A 14687-nucleotide genomic window follows, 5' to 3' on the forward strand; every position below is an offset into this window, starting at 1 on the left:
GAAAGTGGAACTGAAGCACAAGATCAGCCATGATCATATTGAATGGCGGAGCAGGCTCGAACGGCCATATGGTCTACTTCTGTCCCTATTTCTTGTTTTCGTGTGTCATAAGCACTCTTTTTCTTCTTTATCTTAATCTCTATCTCTTTTGCTATCCAGGGAGCTCTGCATTTGTTTACCTTAACTTTCCCCTTCGAGGGAACCTACCTTGGCTGTGCCCAAACTATCTCTTCTTTGAAGGTAGCCCATTGGTTAGCTACCGTTTTTCCTGCCAGCCTTTGTCTCCAATTTATTCGTCCCAGATCCGTTCTTAGCTACAGAAGTTGGCTTTTCCCCAGTTAATTATTCATACTGTGGATTGTTCTTTGTCCTTTTCTATAGTCAGCCTAAACCTTATGATACAATGATCACTTTCCCCTAAATGTTCTTTTACTAACACAGGGGAGGTGGTGGCATAGTGGCATTGTTGCTGGACTTGTAACCGAGAGACCCAGGGTATTGCTCTGGGGACATGGGTTTGAATCCCACCACGGTGAAAAGTAGAATTTGAATTAAATCTCAAATTAAAAACTAGTCTCATGGTGGCCATGAAACCATTGTTGTAAAAACCCACTTGGTTCACAAATGTCCTTTAGGGAAGGAAATCTGCTGTCCTTACGTGGTCTGGCTTACATGTGACTCCAGACCCACAACAATGTGATTGACTCTTAACTGCCCTCAGAAATGGCCTAGCAAGCCACTCAGTTGTATCAAACTACTACAAAGTCAATAAGGAATGAAACCAGATGGACCACCAGGCAACAACCTAGGCACAGTGGTATACAGTTGGGAATTGCCCTGGGAATCCTCAACATTAATTCTGAGTCTCATGGCATCAGCTTAAGCATGGGCAAGGAAACCTCCTGTTGATTACTGCCCCTCCCCCCCCCACCCTTAGCTGATGAATCAGTACTCCTCCATCTTGAACATCACTTGGAGGAAGCACTAAGGGTGGCAAAGGCACAAAATGTACTCTGGGTAGGGGCACTTCAATGTCCATTAGCAACAGTGGCTCGGTAGCACCATTGGTGGTCAAGTCCTCCAGGACAAAGCTGCTAGACTGGGTCTGCGGCAGGAGGTGAGGGAAAAACATGCTTGACCTTGTCCTCACCAATCTGCCTATTGCAGATGCAGCTGTCCATGACAGTATTGGTAGAGGTGACCACCACACAGTGCTTGTGGAGAAGAAGACCCACCTTCACATTGAGGATAGCCTCCATCGTGTTGTGTGGCACTACCACCATGCTAAGTAGATTAGATTTCGAACAGATCTAGCAATGCCCGACATCAGCCAACTCGATTCACCCCACGTGATATCAAGAAACGACTGAAGACACTGGATACTGCAAAGGCTATGGGCCCTGACAATATTCCGGCTGAAGACCTATGCTCCAGAACTTGCCGCGCCCCAAGCCAAGCTGTTCCAAGTACAGCTACAACACTGGCATCTACCTGGCAATGTGGAAAATTGCCCAGGTATGTCCTATACACAAAAAGCAGGACCAGTCCAACCCGGCCAATTACCGCCCCATCAGTCTACTCTCAATCATCAGTAAAGTGATGGAAGGTGTCATCAACAGTGCCATTAAGCAGCACTTGCTTAGCAATAACCTGCTCATTGACATTCAGTTTGGGATCTGCCAGGGCCACTCAGCTCCTGACCTCATCACAGCCTTGGTTCAAACATGGACAAAAGAGCTGAACTCAAGAGGTGAGGTGAGAATGCCGTTGACATCAAGGCTGCATTTGACCGAGTATGACATCAAGGAGCCCTAGCAAAACTGGAGTCAATGGGAATCAGGGGGAAAACTGTCCGTTGGTTGGAGTCATACCTAACGCAAAGGAAGATGGTTGTGGTTGTTGGAGGTCAATCATCTGAGTTCCAGGACATCACTGCAGGAGTTTCTCAGGGTAGTGACCCCTAGGTCCATCTTCAGCTGCTTCTTCAATGACCTACCTTCAGTCGTAAGGTCAGAAGTGGGGATGTTCGCTGATGATTGCACAATGTTCAGCACCATTTGCAACCCCTCAGATACTGAAGCAGTCCGTGCAGAAATGCAGCAAACCTGGACAATATCCAGGCTTGGGCTGATAAGTGGCAAGTAACATTCGCGCCACACAAATGCCAGGCAATGACCATCTCCAACAAGAGATAACCATCTCCCCTTGACATTCAATGCCATTACCATCGCTGAATCCCCCACTATCAACATCCTAGGGGCTACCATTGGCCAGAAACTGAACTGGAGTAGCCATATCAATACCTTGGCTACAAGAGCAGGTCAGAGGCTAGGAATCCTGCGGTGGGTAACTCATGTCCTGACTCCCCAAAGCCTGTCCACCATCTACAAGGCACAAGTCAGGAGTGTGATTGAATACTCTCCACTTGCCTGGATGGGTGCCTCCAACAACACTCAAGAAGCTCGACACCATTCAGGACAAAGCAGCCCGCTTGATTGGCTTCCCATCCACAAACATTCACTCCCTCCACCACCGACGCACAATGGCAGCAGTGTGTACAATCTACAAGATGCACTGCAGCAACGCACCAAGGCTTCTTAGACAGCACCTTCCAAACCCACGACCTCTACCAACTAGAAGGACAAGGGCAGCAAATGCATGGGAACACCACCACCTGCAAGTTCCCCTCCAAGTCACACACCATCCTGATTTGGAACTATATCGCCGTTCCTTCACTGTCGCTGGGTCAAAATCCTGGAACTCCCTTCCTAACAGCACTGTTGGTGTACTTACCCCACGTGGACTGCAGCGGTTCAAGAAGGCAGCTCACCACCACCTTCTCAAGGGCAATTAGGGATGGGTAACAAATGCTGCCCTAGCAGGCGGCATCCACATCCACTCTCAGTAAACTTGAGGTCATCCAAAAGTCTGCTGCCCATATCTTAACTTGCACCAAATCCCATTCCCCTATTATCCCTGTGCTTGCTGACCTACATTAGCTCCTGGTCAAGCAATGTCTTGAATTTAAAATCCTCATCCTTGTTTTCAAAAACCTCCATGGACTCACCCCTCCCTATCTCTGTAATCTCCTCCAGTCTCACAACCCTCCAAGATATCTGCACTCCTCTAATTCTGGCATCTTGTGCATCCCTTATTTCATCACTCTACCATTGGTGGCTATGCCTTCAGTTGCCTAGGCCCCAGGCTTTGGAATACCCTCCCTCCATCTCGCTCACTTCCTTTATGACACTCCTTAAAACCTACCACTTTGACCAAGCTTTTGGTCATCTGACCTAATATCTCCTTCTGTAGCTCGGTGTCATACTTTGTTTTTTAAAGCGCCTTGGGATGTTTTATTACATTAATGGTGCTATATAAATATATTGTTGTAAGTCCCATTATTTTCTTCAGTACTATTTTGTAAATTAATATTAAATACAATACGTTCTTCCTCTTGATCTATTTTCAGCCTCCCTTCTATCACTGGCATTTTATCCCCTTTCTCTATTGTGAAAACAGATACAAAGTACTTGTTTAATAAATCTGTCATTTCTTTGTTATCTATTGTGATATCATCTATGTCAGTGTTTCTTGGGATCATATCACTCTAAGCCACTCTCTTACTCTTAATATATTTATAAAAACTTCTATTATTACCCTCTTGATTATGTGCAGGTTTTTTCATATTCCTTTTTGCAGCTCCTAATACTTTCTTCAGTTTCAGCTGTGGCTCAATGGGTAGCACTCTTGACTGAATCACAGGTTTCTAGGTTCAAGCCCCATTGTAGGACTTGAGCACAAAAATCAAGGCTGACACTGTCAAAGGTGCCATCTTTCAAATGAGATGTTAAACCGAGGCTCCATTTTCTTGCTCAGGTGGATGTAAAAGATCCCATGGCACAATTTCGAAGAATATTTATCCCTGAATCGATATCACAAAACAGATTATCTGGTCTTTATCACATTGCAGTTTGTGGGAGTTTGCAGTGTGTGCATTGGCTGCTGCATTTCCTGCATTACAACAATGACTACACTTCAAAAATTACTTCATTGGCTGTAAAGCGCTTTGAGATGTCTGGTGGTCGCGAAAGGCACAATATAAATGCAAGTTTTTTTTCTTTGCATCCCATTGTTGCTTTCTATATTTCTTCCAACTTGCTAGATTTCCACTTTTCTAGACATTTGTAGGCTTTATTAATAAAGGCATAGAGTACAAGAGCAAGGAGGTTATGTTGAACTTGTATAAGACACTAGTTCGGCCTCAGCTGGAGTACTGCATCCAGTTCTGGGCACTGCACTTGAGGAAGGATGTGAAGGTATTGGAGAGAATGCAACTTCAGTTATGAAGATAGATTGGAGAAGTTAGGACTGTTTTCCTTGGAGAAAAGAAGGCTAAGAGGAGATTTGATAGAGGTATTCAAAATCATGAGGCATCTGGACAAAATCAGGAGAAACTGTTCCCACTCGTGAATGGATCGAGAACGAGAGAGAACAGATTTAAAGTAATTGGTAAAAGAAGCAAAAGCAACATGAGGAAAACTTTCACGCAGCAAGTGGTTAAGGTCTGGAATGCACTGCTTAAGAGTGTGGTGGACGCAGGTTCAATTGAAGCATTCAAAAGAGAATTAGACTGTTATCTGAAAAGGAAGAATGTGCAGGGTTACGGGGAGAAGGAGGGGGAATGGCACAAAGTGAATTCATCATTTGGAGAGCTGGTGCACGCACCATGGGCCAAATGGCCTCCTTCTTTGCTGTAACAATTCTGTGATTCTGAGTAAGCCATTTCTTTTAGTTTTATAATTCATCTTACCTCATATTGACCATGGTTGCTTGACAGTACAAGTGGAACTTTTCCTTTGTATGGCTATTTATTGCTCTTGTATTGTACATCCCACTAACGAGTACACCCCACTGTTTTCCTGTAGTTTTATCTGTTAACAGCTCAGCCCAGTTCAATGTGTACAGCTTACATCTCATTCCTTCAAAGTCAGCCTTACTTAAGTTTAAAACCTTTGTTTGTGTGATCTTTCTTCTTCTCATACTTAATGTCAAACTCTATTGTGTTATTGTCACTGTTTGCAAGATGCTTCCTCACTGTCAGATTATTCATTTCTTTAACTTATTACACATTGCTAAATCTAGTATGGCCTGTTCCCTTGTTGATTCTAAAACACATTGGCTGGAATTTCACGGTAGGTGATTGGGAACTGGCCACCGACTGAAAAGTCGGTGGCAAACCAGCTTCCGCCTCACCTGGGGATCCAACCTGTATTTTGCAGGTCCCCGGGCTTCAATTTGTGTGAGGCGGGACTTCCACCTACTTGAGGTAGGAAGTCCCACCTAATAGAGCTGCCGGCCAATCAGCAGCCGGCAGCTCTAAGTCCCAGCAGTGCCACTGGGAGCGGTGGCCATTGCTGGGACTGCAGCCCAGCATGAAAAGAAGTTGCCTGGGAGTCGGGAAGGCAGGTAAGATTTGGTTGCCTCGCCGGGGGTTATTGGTCGGGCCCCACGAGGCCAAGGTGGTCGATTGGGGGGATGGGGGGCGTGTTGGGTGTTGAGGGTGGTTGGGGTAGTGGAGGTGACCATTGGGCAAAGGGTGCCCGAAAATGTTCGAGAGCCTCCTGGCTTCGTTAGGCGGCTTCTCCCGGCTCCAGGACACCTGCTTGCCATGCCACTTAAGGGCCTTGATTGGCCTGGGGCACGCCGGCCTTTTTTCACTGCCGCCACCCTGCGTAAAGTGGCGGCGGAGGTTAGAGCAGGTCGGGAAAGTCTCCCGGTGCCTCTCGCTCCATTTTACGCCCCACCCGCCACCATCCCACTCGTCAGGGTGGCGTAAAATTCCAGCCATTATTTCAGAAAACTGTCCTGGATACACTCTAGAATTGCATGGCCTTTATTACTTGAACTATTTTGTGTCTTCCATTCTATGTGAAAATTAAAGCTAGCAATAACGCTAGTTCACAGCAGTCAAAAAGGCTAATGGAATTTTAACCATTATCTCAAGGAGGCTGGATTACAAAGGGTCTGAAGTTAAACCAGTTGCCATAAGCCCTCATTGGACCCCATCTGGTGTATTGTGTTCAGTTTTGGACACCACACCTCAGGACGGAGGCATTGGCTTAGAAGGATGTGTACCTGGGCTTTGAGGGTTAATTTAGGAGGACAGGATGCATAAAATCAACTTGTATTCTCTTGAGTATAGATGATTGAGGGATAATCTGTGCTATGACCAGGTGAGAAAGGTGTCTATGGGTCTTTTACTGTCTTCACCTGGTCTTCTTGTAACAGGGTTTAATTTTAAACACACTGTGTTTTGAACTCGCCCTTGGTGAATCCTTGTTCACTACTTTCCAATTATAAGGTAAAGAAATGAGCACAACCAGGTTTTCTCAGGTTTAAAGAAGAAAAGTGACATTTATTAGACAAATTCAAATTCGGTTAACGCCTACGGATACACGCCGCGCACCGCGCTAGCATGCATAAGCAATACGCACATGCAAATGGAGACATAAAAAAGCAGTAGAAAAATAAAGTAAAAAAGTTTGAGGCAATCTCTGAAGAGGGCTTTTTACTGTGCTTTGAGGTTGCTGTAGTCCTTGTTTGTGGGTAGTCTTGCTTTTCATTGGGGCCCAGTATTCTTCTTAAACCTTGTTCACTGTAGGAGACTTTTCTCTTTTGGGGTTCATGTGTCTTCAATGGGTCTTCAGTGAGAAAGAGATGGAAGCAGACAGGAGAGAGATGTTCTCAGTCTCGGAGAAAAGTGCTTTCTTAGTTCAAATTTCCTGTGGCAAGTTGGAATTCAAAAAAACTCCAACAGTCAGTGACTAAACTGGTCTAACCACGTCTGTTTGTGTATTCGGCCATCTTAGCATTTAACCTGGAATGCTAGCCTCTCCACCTTCGTCTGGTAATCAAAAGTCCATTGTGGATTAAATTGGAGCAGGGAGTGGTCCTTTTGTCTGTTCCAAGTACTGTCTGTTACTATGCAAAAAAGGTATTTCTGGCAAGGGGCCTGGCAATTCTTTGTGATAGGCCCTTTTTTCCTCCCAGCAGCAATTTTAAGTTTTAATGTTCATGTGGCGAAATAATGTGTGCCTCATTCTTGGCAGGTGTGGGCCTGCATGACACCTCCACACCCAGGGGAACGAAATGCGATTTGAAAAAAAACGGCGCATTTCATTACAAGGTTTGAAAGAAATATAAGATACAGAAAGAAAAACCATTCATTTCTCTCATTCATTCACCAATCTTAAAGCTTATTAAAATGGTCTTTTCTGGGTGCCAGTGCTGCTTTAATTTCCGCTTTTCTGTCCTCAGGAGAGTTAGTAGTGGGCAGGTCTATTCTGAACTCTCTGAGTCATGCAAAGACATTTGATTCAGGGGATGGGTGCTTTTCCTCTGACTGTTGGGGAGGATTCTTTGTTAATCTCCCCTTTGTTCTCTGGTACACTCCTACCTGTAGGTATTTGTGCAGACTTGACTGCACTCTCCTGTGACACTTTGACTAGGTGAGGCATCACCCTCATGGTTTCTCTGCCCCCTAGAGGTCTATCTTTGTCTCTGTAGGTTCCTGTAAATGCTGTTAGCAACTCTGGCGGTGTGCTTCTGGAGTCTGCATTTACATAGGAGGATGTGGGGTCTAACTTTTCACATTTATCGGGGTTGGTTGACCGGATAGTAGGGGTTTTCATCTGGGATTCTTCCCGGACTTCCTTTAACCTCCCCTCTTGGTCACTTTTTTCCCTTCTCTATCTAAATGTTTGCTAGACGTGTACCTGCCTGTCCTTTTTTGTTCTCGGCGGGGGTCCCTTACAGTTCACCAGCCCTCTGCTGGAGGGTCCTCCTAACACCAGTACAGGACTTAGTGGTGTAGGTTTCACTGTAGGTTGGGGTGTCCCCTTAACCTGGCACATGTGGCAACTCCTGCAGTACTCCACCACATCTTTGTGGCGTTTTGGCCAGTCAAACTGCTGTCTTGTGCGGGCTTTGGTCTTTTGTATACCGGCATATACAACCACTGTAGTCTCGTGGGCCCTTCTTAATATTTCTCCCCGGTACCTCTGTGGCACCACCAACTGGTGAACTACTGTCCACTCCTTGCCCTCAGGTCTGTGAGGAGGACTCCATTTCCTCATCAGTACCTCATTCTTTAAATAGTAGCAATCAGGGACTCCCTCAGCTTCACTTTCAGACTGGGCAGCCTGTGCTAACTCTTGCAATACTGGGTCGGCTCGCTGAGCCTCAGCCAGGGATAATCCATTTAATTCATTCCCTGGGTCTCCTAACTTTCCAAAGAAGGTCTTGGACAGGCAGACCTCATGGTCATCTGCCTGCAGTGCCAATGCAGTCTCCTCTGGTGGAGCTGGTTTGATCATGGCCTGATCCACTACAAATTCAGGGACACTGCAGAGCACTGTCTCCTGCCACTGCCCTGTCTCTCTGACCTCCTGCAGTCTTTCTTTCACGACTGGGGGGGGTGGGGCTATCACCTTCACCCCTGCCAGATCATTACCTAGGAGTAGAGGCCTGCTACCCGACCTGAACCCGACGGGACCAACGACATGTGTCGGGTTTGGGTCGGGCCGGGCCCATCTTCCGGGGCCAGCTCTCGGGCTCTGGTCAGGTTGGGCCGAGTCCAGGTCGGGTCGGGCCGGACACACATGGTAAGTGCTCTGCTGGTAAGTATTGGAATTAAAAAACTTACCAGAGCTGGGAGTCCGGGATGAAACTGAGTCTGTGCAGTGAGCAAGTGATGTCACTATGACATCATCGCGCATGCGCAGCAGCTTCCAGCAGGTTTCGTGTTGGGAAGGTAAGTGAAGGGATAATCGGGTCGGGCTCGGGTCGGGTTGAGTCGGGGCGGGTGCGGGTCGGGTCGGGCTCAGGGCAAAATCGGAGGGACTCGGGTCGGCTCGTATCCGCTGTAGTTCGATCGGGTTCGGGTCGTGTTCTTTTTCCCGACCTAAAGCAGGCCTCTACCTAGGTCAACCCTGTCCACAGGCAAACTAGGGACAATCCCTACGGTCACCGGTCCCAAAACTAGGTTGTACTCCAGGTGCACCCGGTGTACAGGTACAGGCATACACTGCCCTCCAATACCATTCACCACCATTTTGGTGTTCATTGCACTCTCTGGGGGAAAGGTCAGGCCTTTTCCCAGTAAAAGGGATCTAGTGCCCGTGTCCCTGAGAAACATTATGGGCTTGCTTGCCCCACTTGAGGGGTATGGGGTTACTTTGCCTTCAGACACAAAACCCTGATAACCTTCAGGAATCCTATTAACTTTTCCTGCACTGGCCATAGTGAGCTTCCTGGGTTGCACTCTTACTGCAGTTAAAGCCATAGCTTGTTCTGCTATGCTTTGTCTCAGGCCCCCGTCTTCACTGAGCGGGAGTGCCCTGATTAACCCTACCGGTTTCCCCTTTAGTTTTAATATGCCCTGCCTTATTACAATGGAAGCACACAGATCTCCGGGTCTCACTCTTGCTCACAGCACCTTCCATTTTGGCTGGAGGAGGGCCCCCTGTGTCTCCTGCTTTCCTTTCTCTTCCAGGACTGCCTGGCGGATATCACCTTCCCACTCTTTGTCCTTTTCGGATTTGTGGGGGTGATTAGGAAAGGTTCTCCCCTGGGAAACCGACTTATAAATTAAAGCGAACTCATCGGCCAAAATGGCCACTTGCCGGGCTCCCTGAACCTGCTGCTCCTCTACATGGGTCTTTATTGAGAGTGGGTGAGAGTTTTTAAATTCCTCTAACAGAACTGCTTCTCTGAGAGTCTCATAGCTGAGTTGTATTTTTAAAACCCTCAGCCACTGGTCAAAGGCCAGCTGCTTACTTCTTTCAAACTCCTGATAAGTTTGATTGGCTTGCTTTCTGAGGGTTCTAAACTTTTGGCGGTCGGCTTCGGGTACTAATTCATATGCCCCGAGGACAGCATTTTTGGTCAGTTCACAATTTGACAAACTGTCATCTGGCAACAAGGAATAAACCTCCTGGGCTTTTCCAGTTAGTTTGCTTTGTATTAAAAGGGACCAGGTCTCAGCTGGCCATTTTAGCTGCCTTCCAGTTTCTCAAAAGACACAAAAAAACGCTTCCACATCTTGCTCATTGAATTTTGGAATTAATTGAGTGAGTTTTCGCAATTTTTTATCCAGCCCTGAATTCTGCTCCTCCATATTGGCCATGCTTTCACTGGATTACTCTGTCACCCCCTAGTTAACTCAAGCTGCTTCAGCTCTCTCTCTTCAGATTCTTTCTGGAATATTCTTTCTCTCTCTCTCTCTCTCCTCTCTCCCTCATCCCTTCTCCTGTCTTTCTCTCTCTGCTGTCTTTCATTTTCTTCACGGTCCTTCTGGAAGACTCTCTCTTTCTGTTCCTGTTCCTTCTGGAAGGCTCTCTCTTTTTCCCTCTCCTGCCCCTCTCTCTCTTTCCCTGTCTTCTAATTCAAGTTTCCTTTGTTCCAGTTGTATCTTTGCTCGCAGTACCCTGCCTGAGTCTGCTTCTAACACTGCTTCTGCTTCTTCAGTTTCAAGGGAAAAATGGTTGGCCACTAGCCTTAGGAATTCAGACTACCTAGTCTTGCCACGTACAGTGATCCCACATTGCTCAGCCATTTTTCTCAGCTCCTCCATAGACAGTGCTTTTAACTTATCCCAAGTTACTTCAGCCTGGCTTGGAGAGCTACTAGCTTCAGTTGCAGACATGTTAGTATTCAATCATACACAACCACAAGAAAACCTGTATTAATCTTGCTCTTTTTTTGATTGGGAACAATTTGGCTTCCCACTTCCAATTTCTCTTGTTTGTCTGTGGGTAAAATCCCAGACTGGCCCCCAAATTTCTGTTAGGACCAGGTGAGAAAGGTGTCTAGGGGTCATTTACTGTCTTCATCTGGGCTTATTGTAACAGGGTTTAATTTTAAACACACTGTGTTTTGAACTCGCCCTTTGTGAATCCTTGTTCATCACTTTCCAATTATAAGGCAAAGAAATGAGCACACCAGGTTTTCTCAGGTTTAAAGAAGAAAAGTGACATTTATTAAACCTAAACTTAAACTCAAATTCGGTTAATGCCTACGGATACATGCCGCACCACCAACTAGCATGCATACGTGAAATGCACATGCAAATGGAGACAGAAAAGAGCAGAAGAAAAATAATGTAAAAAATTTTGAGGCAATCTCTTGAAGAGGGGTTTTTACTGTGCTTCGAGCTCACTGTAGTCCTTGATTGCGGGTAGTCTTGCTTTTTGTTGGAGCCCAGTATTCTTCTTAAACCTTGTTCACTGTAGGAGACTTTTCTCTCTTGGTGTTCATGTGTCTTCTATGGGTCTTCAGTTCCGTGCGAAAGAGATGTGTGCAGACAGGAGAGAGGTGTTCTCAGTCTAGGAGAAAAGAGCTTTCTGAGTTCAAATTCCCTGTGGCAAGTTGGAATTCAAAAAATCTCCAACAGTCAGTTAGTCATGTGACTAAACTTGTCTGACCACACCTGTTTGTGTATTCGGCCATCTTAGCAGTTAACCTGGAATGCTTGCCTCTCCACCTTCAACATCTGGTAATCAAAAATCCATTGTGGATTAAATTGGAGCAGGGAGTGGCCCCTTAGTTCCAAGTACTGTCTGTTACTATGCAAAAAAGGTCTTTCCAGCAAGGGGCCTGGCAATTCCTTGTGATCGGCCCTCTTTTCTTCCCAGCAGCAATTTTAAGTTTTAATGCTCATGTGCAAAATAATGTGTGCCTCATTCTTGGCAGGTGTGGGCCTGCATGACATCTGATTGAGCTGTTTTAAGTGTTACAGGATTTAATAGGGTAGATCAAGAAACTATTTCCTCTGGTTGGGGAATCAAGAGTGAGGGCACATAATCTTACAGCTTGAGCCAGCCAATTAGGAGGCAAATCAGAAAGCACTTTTTCACACAAAGGGTAGTAGAAATCTGGAATTCCCAAAAAGCTGGATGTTGGGCCAATTGGAGCTTTCAAGGTTGGGATTTTTTTTGGGTAATAATATGAAGGAATAAGGAGCTAAGGTGAGTAAATGGCATACAGAACAATCATGATCTACTTGAATGGTGAAGCAGGCTGAAGCAGCTGAATTCCTCTTTCCTATGTTTTCCTTCATTGATGCTGTCTCTTACCTGTTATAAAAAGCAGTCAGCTTGATTGGCACCCCATCTACTCCCTCCATCATAGGTGTACAGTTGTGGTGTATACTATATATACAGAATGTACTGCAGTCACTTGCCAATGCTTCTTCAGCAGTATTTCCCAAACCTGTGACCTCTACCTCCTTAAACAACAAGGACAGCAAGTGCATGGGAACACCATGACCTACAAGTTCCCTTCCAAGTCACATACCACCCGGACTTGGATATATATTGCCATTCCCACCTGACAGCATTGTGGGAAGACCTTTATCACACAGACAACAGTGGTTCCAGAAGAATGCCTGCCACCACCTTCTGAAGGGCAACTAGGGATGTGCAATAAGTGCCAGTCTTGCTTGCAATGGCCACATCCCAAGAATGAGTATTCCAGTCACAGTGTCCCAAGGCCCTTGGAAGGCAGGTTTCTCAACAAACCTTTCAAAATGGATTCTCCACTGTTGGCACTTCTGTCAAAAAAATGAGCAAATGTAAAGTTATTCCACCCATACAATGACTGCTTCTTGAACATCCTTCATATAGATATCCATTGACTGTACAATTAAAGCCACCCTATATAGTTAGCAGACCTTACTGCTTGGACTTAGCAGTGGATGTAATGCCTTTGCATCTGCATTGATGGCTAGGATCTCTTTGTTCCCCACACCTCAACCCTCTCCCATCTTTCCTCCTGGTCCCAAGTATTCGTGGTTTAATGTCAAGTTGCATGTGGAGGATGGGGAATGAGGATGAAAGGTTACCTAATTTGTCAATTCTTCTTCATTTCCCCCACCACCCCCACAACCTATCTCCTTGTGCCTTGTATGGAGCTCACGTAAGAATTATTAGTTTTTTTATGTTATTGGTCAAAAACAAATTGCTGTGCTAATATCTTGTTTTCATACCGAGGGAAGGCAAATACTGTGTAGGTTGACACCATTCAATGTTTATCTGCAGTGGCATTGATCGGTGGATTTGGCTATGATTGTTTAAAATTAATTGTTACACTAGTGAAGAAATAACCATGAAATAATAATCACAACAATAATGACTTTGCCACTGATTCTTTAGGATTTAATGATTGAAGATAACCTTTTAAAGCTAGAGGTTAAGCGTTTACGGGACATGCTCCATGACAAAGCAGATGATATGCTATCTTTGGAGAAACGAAAAATGCAGCTCGAGACAGCAATGAAAGAGAGAACTGAAGAAATCAAAATTCACATGGATGTACTGCAAATGCAGATCAAGCACATTGAGCAGGAACAGCAAGGTATTAGGTAGGTCGTCTCTCAAATTTACACACTACATTCAATTCAGAATTTTATCTGCAGCATTTATCTTTTAGTTACATATACAAATAAAATATATTTGTTCTATAATGTTTATATCTAAGAAGTAGTTTGAAACATAAAAGAGTTTGTGTTATGCACCTGGTTGGAATATAGCAATTACAGTGCACCCAGTTCACTCCTGTTTTAACTTCAAATTTAGTCATTACCACTCAACACACAATCCAGATAGATATAACATTTTGCTTAGTTATTTTTTGTCCATGCTCGATAAGTGAGTGTTGTCATTTGATGGCAAATTGATAATTTATTCATATTTAATCTCTAGAAATTCTGATCATTGCCCAAAATCTTTGAAAATCAATTATTTATCACGACATCCTGCCTGTTGAAAGTCGGAAATTATCAACCCCTATTATAACTAACTTTCTCCTTGTCGAACATGAACCTCTTAATTTCAGCAGAGACACTGACACTTTGACAAGAACACTTAATAAATAGAGCTGATGTACAAGTTGTCAAACTTGTAATAATTTGATTTGATGCAACTTCTTTCTGAATAAATAATGGCATCTAAGATATAACACGCTGAAAAAATAAATTCATCTGTGACATACAATGATCATTTTTAAAACCCAAAAGATGAGGTGAGGGTTCAAAGCTGCAAGTTATGAACATGTAATATTACATAGGATTACGAAGAACCTACAGTGCAGAAACGGGTCATTCAGCCAAATTGGTCTATGCTGGTGCTTAGGTTTCACATGACCTTCTCCCACTTTACTACATCTCACTGGATCAGCATAACCTTCTATGAATTTCTCCCTCATGCGTTTATCTAGTTTCCCCTTAAATGCATCTATGCTAGTCATCTCAACTGCTCCATGTCATAGCGCATTGCACCTTCTAACCACTCTCTGGGTAAAGGAGTTCCTCCTGAATTTTTTGTTGGATTTATTAGTGGCTATCTTATTTTTTTTCTCTCTCTTTTGTTTGTCCTTTCTGGTTCTCCCAGTGTCCTCTTCTGTTTCTCTCTTTGAGTTTTTTTTTCTGATTCTTTTTCTGATCCAATCTTCCCTCAGCAACAGTAATTAGCTTCTAATTTCACTTGGAAATGTATGAACATAGGAACATGCCCCTCAAGCCTGTTCTGCCATTCAATTAGATCATGGTTTAACTCCATCTACCTGCCTTAATCCATAACCTTTAATACCCTTGCCTACAATTAGCCTTTAATTTAGCTTGGCATATGCTA

At 44.7% G+C, this 14687-nt stretch overlaps 1 protein-coding gene across 1 annotated transcript in view; it reads left to right on the forward strand.

Moving 5' to 3' along the window:
- ccdc39 (coiled-coil domain 39 molecular ruler complex subunit) overlaps nt 1-14687 on the forward strand; it is a 147544-nt gene that overhangs the window by 101396 nt on the left and 31461 nt on the right. Inside the window, exon 13 of the mRNA XM_068041499.1 lies at nt 13212-13420. Coding sequence (XP_067897600.1) covers nt 13212-13420 — 209 coding nt within the window. The remainder of the gene's footprint in view (nt 1-13211; nt 13421-14687) is intronic.

This window comes from Heterodontus francisci, chromosome 11 (genome assembly GCF_036365525.1).
Source record: "Heterodontus francisci isolate sHetFra1 chromosome 11, sHetFra1.hap1, whole genome shotgun sequence".
NCBI lineage: Eukaryota > Metazoa > Chordata > Chondrichthyes > Heterodontiformes > Heterodontidae > Heterodontus > Heterodontus francisci.